The following is a 10,118-nucleotide window of genomic DNA, read 5'->3' as shown; positions in this document are numbered from 1 at the left end:
AGGCGTATCGACTGGGATTTTAGACTAACCACCTTAGACGGTCGCTAAGCGACCATCTAAAACAGCAACAAAGTACAATATCTTCTTTCAAATAAACTTCCGATGCACGTCGAGAAACACAGATGCGGTGTAATAATGGCTTGGTGTGAGGTCCGGCTAGACTTTTACCAGGTACGAGCCCCCAATCGCTGATTTAAACGTCCCTGTCGGATGAGTTCGATTGGTCATTGTCGGCTTGGGTACTATTTAAAAGTACTCCTGGCAATCTTAAGTATACTGCAATACACAGGTAGTTAGCGTGTTGCTATGATATTAATTAGTGAAAACATCATTTTGAATGATAAATAATCATATTATAACGAAAAATCATCTTTTCTAAAAAAAATTCACTATCAAATATATATATAACAAGGTATGCAACTCAAAATCACCCCAAAACGGGGTGCATCGCTTTGAACAGCCATATCTTGTTCAATTGTGCAGCGATTTTCACGATCTCGGTCTTATTCAACGCAGAAATGAATTTCCTTTCTGGAAATGTATATGTCTTGCAATATTTTTACAAATGCTGGGTCAACTTTTTAGAAATAACACGATACACAACTCGTATGTCCCAGTTGACAATGATCTTGCAATCTTTATGAATGAAATCTCCAGTTGTAAAGACACACCTCCGCATTGGACCAATGAAATCACTCGTTTGTTAAAAATGTCAGTTAGTTGAAATGTATGTAAACAAAGGTTTCAAACGGCGCAGGACAGTTAGTCTTGATGCATAATGTAACGACAAGAACGGTTATAATATTTTTTCATACGTTTTATTGAATTATGGTATCGAGGTACATGAACTTTGTAGGGAAGATGCCCCTTTACTCCGTGAAGATTACGGTCTTAAAGACTGCATCATCATACAAAACATATAAAACCTAATCACCCTGTAAAATTATCCATGAAATTTCAAAACATCCGGGCCTGAGCGCCACCTCGGAAGTTGCATTGGCTCATTTATTAATGAATCTCAAAAAAAGAGGTGGCGCGCGTGATTAACGGCCGTGAGCACCCCTCCCCCCACACCACACACACACACACACACACAGCAAAAGCACGTCTACATCCGTTTCTTTGTTGAATACCGTATTGTTGCTCAAGATTATTTGCTCATTGAAGTTAGAAGATTTTTTAACCACTAACACTGTGGACTAATTAATATTATTTCTGTTTTGTTTTGTTGTTGTTGTTTTCGTTATATTGTTGATAATATCTGGAAAATTATCGTTGTATACGAATCAGAAATGAGATTCGCACATTGAACTTAAAAGATTTTGCATGTGTTAAGCTGATTGATATCGAGGTCGTATGTCTGAAGTTGAACCGATATGGTAGCATTGTAGATTTAGATTTTTCCACCGTCCTTATACTTGGGCTGTTTAGCTCCAAAGGTTCATGTGTCACATAAAGACATTTTTTACATAACATCAACACATTGAAGGCTGAACAGAAAGCTTATTCTGTATGTTTTCTTAAATACGTGCGATTTTAATGCGTTTTGACCTTCATTAATTGTAGCTATGAATAAAGAAATAGAAGTTGAAATACTCATGTATAAGCAATGTACACGACAACAAATTCAACTGACACTACATCACAGCATTTGACAAAAAAAATAAAATAATGTATACTATTTAGCTTAATTACAGCATTCGTATAACAATATAATTCACTTTCAAAACTCCACCGGTTTCACAGAAGCAACAACAAAACACGTACGCATGAATCAAAAACACATTTTTGCTGAAATAAGCAGTAAACATACATACCTCACAATTATGATTAATACTTAAACAGGAATTGCTTTTCATAATTTTAGCGTCAGGAATGACAGCAAAGTCCGAATAGATAACACGCAAACAAGAACAAAGTAAATGATTATTTGCGTCAATCTTGGTAGTGCTGGCAACATTGAACACTCAGTATAAACAGCTACTTAAGAGCATTGAATTATAACTGATGTTAAGCACTTTCAACGCTGTGAAAAGTATCGACCCACACAAAATGACTATATTACAGTTACGCACCATATCTATCCCAAGCAATTTAGACGTAGTTCTTTTATTTCTCCGGTTGCCTTGTCGACGATCTTCACCTTTACTTCCGTCCCTCCGAACATGAAACTGACCCCAAACTCTCGTTCCTTCCCTTTCTTCCCGGCATCCTTGATAGGAAAGGTCCACTTCCCGATTTCCGTGCAGTCCGTGACGTATTGCGGGTCCTCTAGTGGACTGGTCAGTACGGCGCTCTCCATTTCATGCTGGTCATCGTACAGCGGCGTGTACACTTGCTCCGACTGCAGCTGACCCTCGGTGACCGCTTGACCAGCTCTGGCGTGGATGTCCACGACGTTGAAACACCTCACAATGCCATTATCATCTCGTTCCCGATCCGCCTTGGGGTGTTTTTTCAAGCAATCTTCGGTGAAAGGATGCGTCGCCTCTTGACCGTAGGATAACTTCAAGACACGCTGGGCAATCGCACCGGGATTGTGACCAAATATGACGGCTCCTTTTAAGACTGCCACCCCGGCGTCGCTCGGCGTTATGACTTTGACGTGTGGGAATGCTTCCTTCACTCTGCTCTGAAGGATCGCCGCTTCCGAGAATCCGCCTACCATGACGATGATGTGGCAATCGGTCACGTTCGGTTTCTCCAGTAACGAGGTCACGTGAGCAATGATGCTTTGGATGGGCAGGTCGAACAAGGACGTGGCGAGTTCGCCAGCAAGGCGCAGTTTGTCTCCCAGGATCGTTAGTTTGTCTTTGTAGCGGGACGTCGCTATCAAATCTTTCAACGGTTTCTTCGTCAAGTCTCTGATCATTTCGATCAAGGAGGAAGGTAACCTGAAGTTACACTGTGCGGTAGGATTTATTTCTCTTTTCTTTACTTCAAAGTCCCGCATTAAATCCACGTAGTTTTCCATGTTGTCCTCTTTAAAGCGCGTCATTACACCATTATCTGGGAAACGTAAAAAATAAAGAGTTCTATTTAGAAAGACTTTGTAAACTATTTGCGATAGTGTTACTAGCGAAGTAAATGTGTTTTCGGTTACGAAGAAATCATAACAATGGTTTATAATAACATGTACTGCCAGTGATTTTGAAAAAAAAACGTCTTTCCGTTGACTGAAAAAATCGTCCTCCTATAAAACAAATACTTGTTTCTGGTGATTGAAATGCGAATTTCAGCTGACTGGAAATGTACTTCATGCGACTTCATGAACGTATTTTCAGAAACGGAAATAAGTACCTTTGGTGATCGAAATACATACGTACTTTCGTTGACTGAGCATACGTACTTCCGGTGATCTCCTCGAGGAACTTCTCGTACGCCTCGTCTACCTTGGTTCCTCCCCATGCGCCGCCACTCGCCTTGTGCAGCTCCACGAGTCCGCCGTTGTGCGCCACCTGGTGTACAGTGATGTCCACTGTGCCGCCTGAACCGTGGGGAGAGAGTCAAAGGTAGACTGAATAAGGAAGAATGGACGGACAAACGGACATGCTCTTGTATGCATAATGGTTTGTTTAGGCATTCTTCGGTAGTTAAATGAGCCTTTTCACGTTTCGGTAAATTGACAAAATAAACAAAAAATGTTTCAGATTTGAAATTTTTCCTTGTAGTTATGATATTTTGAGGAAACAGTAATACTGAACACTTACCAGGCTCTAAAATATCCATTATATGCATCATTTGACGATTTAAAAGCCTGAAAATTATAAAGCGTTGCAACGCGAAACGATTGAATAATTTGGAGAGTTTTGTTGTTGTCGTTATATTTTGTGATACTCCGAGTATGGCTTATATATAGTATAAATTTCATTACTCATTGTATGAGCTCGGATGGCCGAATTGTCTAAGCGATAGAATTTTACTCCAGTGGTCAGTGGTTCGAGCCCAGTTGAGGGTTACTTTTTTCTTTCTTTAATTGTATTCTTGTTTTTTACTGGGCCTTTTTATATATAACGTTTAAATTAATCAATATAAAGCATTTAATGACAAACTCCAATACAGGCCAAAATCTGTGAAAAGGTCCCTTTAAGATACTGAGTAATGTGACGTAAAAATAGTTACTTAAAAATAGTGACATTTAATACTTTCCATAACATTTTTCTACTTAACTTACTGTAAAAGTAGTATTTATACAATTATTTTGATTTTTAGAACGGACGACAAACCGATACGAGGTTAGGCAATTCAATCTTAAATTGCGATCATTTTAAAACTAGGCGTTTAAATTAAAAAATATAGTTTGATTTTAAAAAGGTATCATTTACGATTGTCGAATACTGATTATTTAAAAATAATAACGATTGTTTACATGTGTTTTATTATGAATATCTGTGTTAAATAGAGGGGCATTTTAATTTTAAATAACGATGTCGCAAGAAAGAAAACTTTTGCCATTTTCATTTTATTTACAAAACGGTTACATTCCAGGTTGCTTCGAAAATTATAATCATGGGCACACCGTGTATCGAATTTAAAACATACCGCCGGCATCTAAGATCATGTACTTGGTTCCCGGCTGGAATGTAGACACTGATCCCGCGCTCACCTCTGACGGGAGATGGTGGCAGTATAAAGAAGCAGACTCTGGCTCTAACGCGATAAGTAGGTTTCGTCCGTCGATTTTGGCCTGTGGACGTAATAGACTTTGAGAATGGTATGCGAACGTACTAAACATGCATATTTTCTGTAAATACATCTCGTGTTTAGAGCAAAATTCAAAAACACTCAAAAAGATCAAATACCTTCGACACTAGTTACACCAAGACCTTCAGACAGACGGCAGAAATGGCATGTTAAAACGGAAAGATGAAGTCAGAGAACAGTTTTGATTTCATGGATGTAAAGTTAAAATTAAAGAAAAAAAACACTGGAAAATATGTTGGCGGAACAATCGCGTATGGGTATCCCTTCAAATCATACTTTGCAATGTGGATAGGACACATAAGAAACTTCCTCATATTAGTGTATCATAATTCCACCCATTTATTATGCAAAGAGCGATAGTGCAAAGTCAACATTGAGAACCATATTACCCGTAAGCATGCAGAGTATAATTCAACGTAAAATGTGCAAGGTCCATTAACCCTTTACTCCTCCTATACGCATTTTGTCCTGTTTCAAACTCATTTTTTCAGTTTGTGAAATAAGTGCAATTTATCAATTTGGTATATATATAAAACATAATGTTTTATTTATGAATTTTTATATATGAAAATACGAATTTGATTAATCCGGCCCATTACAAGTGTTTCGTAACTCATTACCTCTTCCGCTGCCTCGCGCATGAACTGTTTTGCAGCGTCATTCCAAATGGCGGGAACTGTTAAAACCCACCGAATATCGTTCTCTCTTATCTCGTCCCCGGTCAAACGAGTGTTGATCGTCTTCATTGCGTCGTCCTGGTTCGTATTAAAGGGGCCTTTTCAAGTTTGGTAAATTAACTTATTCTAAAAGAATGGTTTCACATTCGCAACTTTTCATGCAAGTTATGATATTTGTGAGGAAACAGTATTACTGAACATTTACCATGCTCTAAAATAACTATTTTATGCATCTTTTGACGATTTAAAAACTTGAAAATTATAAAGCAAAACGATTGAATAATTTGGAGACTTCTGTTGTTGTTATTATATTGTGTGGTACTTCGATGTTGCTTGTGTAAAGTATAAAATTCATCACTCATTGTATGAGCACGGATGGCCGAGTGGTCTATGCGATAGACTTTTACTCCAGGGGTCAGTGGTTCGAGTCCATTTGAGGGTTAATTTTTTATTTCTTTAATTTAATTCTTGTTTTTTTTATAATGGAGATTTTTAGATCCAATGTTTACATTTATCAATATAAAGCAATTAATGACAAACTTCAATACATGCCAAAATCTGTGAAAAGGCCCCTACAAAATGCAGAAATATAAAATTGAAGTAGCATGTTTGCGTACCAATTCGGCAAGGGCTACCACTATAATAACTTAGTTTTAACCATTTAACCATAGCTGCTTCCCTTGCAATGCTCATTCAACCGAAGCTTCGAAGTAAAACTCGGATGATGTCTAACAAGAAATTTGAAAAGCTTATTTGTAGATCCATCAGGAATGCGTGTCTGACAAGTTTATTTCAAGACCAGACACTGTCTGAAAGGACCATTTTTAACAGATGTTTACAAAATGTTAAATTACATTGTGAACAATACTACGAAAACACCCGTCTCACCTTGAGGTATTTGATACACAGTGAGAACACGATCCTTGCTGGCAGCTTTTTACCCATGGCATCCTCAATCTCGGTATCTCGGTGCAAGTCCTGCGGAAAATGGGAAAATAATGGAGATAGGCCGTCAAATTATGTATGGGAATACTCAATTGTATGAATTGGTATTAGCAAAGCTCATAGGGGGAATCTTAGCTTTATTGGTTGGCTCCTGGATAGTTTACCTAGATGTGTACTTCAATGTTTTCTGCTTACAAAATGATAATATATTATTCAGTAAAAAAAAAACTTGTTTCGAACATTTTTATGTAAAAGAGAGAGAACACAAACATAAATACCCCGAGAATTGAGAAATTAGATGATTTAAAAAATGTCCTTATTTTTTAAGCGGTAACAATATTGATAGCCTCCTTCGTACTCACCATTTTATTGAACAGCATCATCTTGAAGCGTTTAAAGTAAAACCAGTCCCCGTGTAACTTCTCCAGAGCAAGGTCAGAGTACCGACTTTCCGCTTCGTATCCGAAGTGCTCCAAAACTGCACCGCACGGGCGAATGAGCGCGCACGTTGGCGCTTAAACAATTAAAGTTGCATATTGGTGATATCAGTTTGACTTCATCTATGGGCGCCGGCGGAGGGCACACAAGACACTTTAAGATATCAAGCATTTCCAGACAAGTAGGAACATTTCTCAAAATCATTATTCGTTATGGCTTAAATACTTTGGTAGGATAGGTCTAGTCCAGGCCACCTTAACTTAAAACGTCACTTTTAATATTTTCTGACTTTTCACGATATGAACAGGTCCAGTCAGTACTATAAAATCTACTCGGTCAGGATCCTGATCCGGACCATTTGAAAGACATGGTATAACATCTACCACTAAGGGAGGGGATACACTATGGATGCTTGAATGTGTTTTGCTCTAGAGTAGGGAATATGAGAGAAATGTATAAAATCACAGCTGTGACATACCCACTTTTCTCCCCATCGAACATATATAAATGTGCTTTATACCCCAACCAAGCGTGAAGCCCAGGCAACACACATGGTGTTAATTGGTAAAATCCCACGATAAGTGTGGGATGTTGCACTAAATACCTTTCAGAGAGACTATTTGTGAGCCCGTCCATTGCTTGGCGTAAACCTTGCCCGGATCACGCTCGAACTCGTGCTTGAACGAGAACGCCCAGCCGGAAAAAGTAGTCCCGAAATCAATACTCGCCACCAGGAGCGTCCCCATGGTGACCCTGAAAAGTGGTCCCGAAGTAAATATCGGTTACTAAAGTAACTAAAACATAGTACCATGTTTATTTGTTCAACAACTTGTGTTTCCATGATTACTCTCAAAAGTTAGCAAAAACGTAAAAGTAGTCACGAAATCAATTATCGACACTAGAAACTTGTCCGGATAATGAACATTCAGCTTTATAAGAATGTCGGGCAATACACAGCTGTTGGTACACTCGCTTCCTACATATAGACGGGCTGGGTTCGCTACCAGTTCGGCATACGTATATTTGGGTGTCGCCATTATACTGACAATCAGGAACTCCGGCCCTATCCCCATGCCCTAACAGCAGCATTCATTGAAATAGCTGGATTAAAATAAAGTTTCTGGTAATTTAATTAATACGATGCTGATTCTGAGACACTATTTGGTATCGGGGCGGGTAAAGACCTAACAAAGGTCTAGATGGGCGCACGTTCACGTTGAAACGAAACCTGAACTGGAACATCAGATCAAAGTGTGTGTGCTTTAAACAGTCACTGTCTTATTTTAGGTTGCTAGAAAGGTTGCGCTGCGCTACACTTCGTGTCAGTGATAACACATATGCACCTTGTTCTGGGAAAACTGGTCTAAATGCATGTGCGTAAAGTGTCATCCCAGATTAGCCTGTGCAGTCCGCACATGCTAATCAGGGATGACACTTTCCGACTTAACTTGAATTTCGGTAAGGAGGGACTTCCTTGAAACTAAAAATACCATAAAAGCGGAAAGTGTCGTCCCTGATTAGCACATGCATAAAGCCCAGTTTTCTCAGAACGCGACTCATATATAGAAATAATTCAGACACCATTGAGGTGCTTATTTTATATACCTTTCATTTCTTAATTCATACATCTACACCATGCATATGAATGTAAATCAAGCGACAATATAGAACGTTAAGGATTAGATCTATAATTTAAAAAAGTGCTAGTATAAAGACATATTAAGTACCTAATATGTATTGAAATAAAAATAAACTTGTGATGAATGTGTTTTCCTTGTACATTTGTGTATTATATAAATTTTCACTTGGTAAAAAACTAGATAAACTGCAAGATATTTTTTTAATTAAATTATATTTATCTGCTTTCGATTCTGGTTGTAAATAATGAAATACCGGTATTTAATGCGGACCTCTTGTTTCGATTTTGAATTTATATAAACGCTTACGTCTAAAAGCCCTTTCCAACTTTCAGAAAGTATAATAATAAGAATAAACACATACTCGTAAACATCTGGAAAAAAACAGCATGCGGTTTTGACGTATTCGCATGGTTCTACGAATTTAATTAAATCAATTTAAGCACATTCATATGTTTCATTAATTTATTTATTCGTTTACCTGTCCATATTCATATGTTTTATTCTAAAGTATATTATTTAAATACATTATATTACACATACTTACCTTGTTGTTATTTCAATACTTCAGCGATTTATATTTAGTAAGCTTTACGTTTTTTTAGATTCTGACTGCTTCTGTTGGGAACAACTTTGAATTAAAGAAACAAAAACTGGAAATTTACTATATGAAGTCTTTTCAGAAAATGGTTTCCCAAAATAATAAAGCGAAAGTAAAAGCAGCCATTAACTTGAAATCAACCAACATTTCACATTGTTATATAAAATACTGACACATTTCTCCGTGGCCGTCTGTTTACGCGGACGTCTGTCTGTGTCCAATTTATAATGAAACAGTATGCCAAATAAAAGTGCACAATTTATTTACCCGAACTCACACGTGTTAAAACGAAATTTAACAGCTAGATAATTCATATAAGAACTAATTGTCGATATGGCGTTGTTTATCGGCCGGTAATCAAAGAAATAGATTTATAAATTGTAGTAATTAAATAACGAAACAACACCAAAGGACGTCTCGATCCAGACCGCAGCAAAGTTAAATAAACCTCGTTTCAGAGGCGAACATTGTTGTCAGGTCGCGATTGTTTTTTATTAATCAAAGTTATGTTGAACGACTGTTGTCCGCGTCACCCCTCGATGTATTGCCGTTCGAAATATTGACACGTTCGTTGTTTGTCCGCCAATAAATACTGTATTGACTTACAATGCGTGGATATTAGACAACTCGGGCTATCACCCTCAACAGTACGCGATCATGTCTTCAGAGATACTGCATCACTAAATGAGAAGTCTTTTTGCGACATTTAAATAATTATTTTACACATTTTGTATAACATGTGTATATCCAACAATGTGCGTGTGGCGGGGTGTTTGTCGAAGAGGGGATTGGGTGGGATTGGGTTACGGTGCGAAGACTTGTGCGTTGGTGCATGCGTGTGTGGTGGTGGTGGTTTAGGGATGTGTTGTAGGTAGGAGTGAGTAGGGGTGGCGAAGGGTGTGTGGTGGTGGTTTAGGGATGTGTTGTAGGTAGGAGTGAGTAGGGGTGGCGAAGGGTGTGTGGTGGTGGTTTAGGGATGTGTTGTAGGTAGGAGTGAGTAGGGGTGGCGAAGGGTGTGTGGTGGTGGTTTAGGGATGTGTTGTAGGAAGGCGTGAGTAGGGGCGGCGAATGGTGTGTGGTGGTGGTTTAGGGATGTGTTGTAGGTAGGAGTGAGTA

At 38.3% G+C, this 10,118-nt stretch overlaps 1 protein-coding gene across 4 annotated transcripts; it reads right to left on the bottom strand.

Annotated features, from left to right (window-relative positions):
* Positions 1-802: 802 nt before the first annotated feature.
* On the bottom strand, positions 803-9,327 carry LOC127847993 (heat shock 70 kDa protein 12A-like). Of its 4 annotated transcripts, none has more exons than XM_052380258.1 (8): positions 9,176-9,327; positions 7,369-7,517; positions 6,689-6,840; positions 6,270-6,359; positions 5,325-5,459; positions 4,543-4,687; positions 3,350-3,487; positions 803-3,009 (listed from the first exon to the last, which is right to left on the bottom strand). In XM_052380258.1, the coding sequence occupies exons 2-8, from the start codon at positions 7,508-7,510 to the stop codon at positions 2,081-2,083; spliced, it is 1,731 nt and encodes a 576-aa protein (XP_052236218.1). In that variant the 5' UTR covers positions 7,511-7,517; positions 9,176-9,327; the 3' UTR covers positions 803-2,080. The 4 variants fall into 4 exon arrangements, with proteins under 4 accessions (XP_052236218.1, XP_052236217.1, XP_052236219.1 ...); XM_052380257.1 differs by lacking the exon at positions 9,176-9,327 and adding an exon at positions 8,949-9,099; XM_052380259.1 differs by lacking the exon at positions 9,176-9,327 and adding an exon at positions 8,492-8,629.
* Positions 9,328-10,118: the final 791 nt, after the last annotated feature.

This window comes from Dreissena polymorpha, chromosome 10 (genome assembly GCF_020536995.1).
Source record: "Dreissena polymorpha isolate Duluth1 chromosome 10, UMN_Dpol_1.0, whole genome shotgun sequence".
NCBI classification, from domain to species: Eukaryota; Metazoa; Mollusca; class Bivalvia; order Myida; family Dreissenidae; genus Dreissena; species Dreissena polymorpha.
This window is presented reverse-complemented; position numbering and strand designations above follow the sequence as displayed.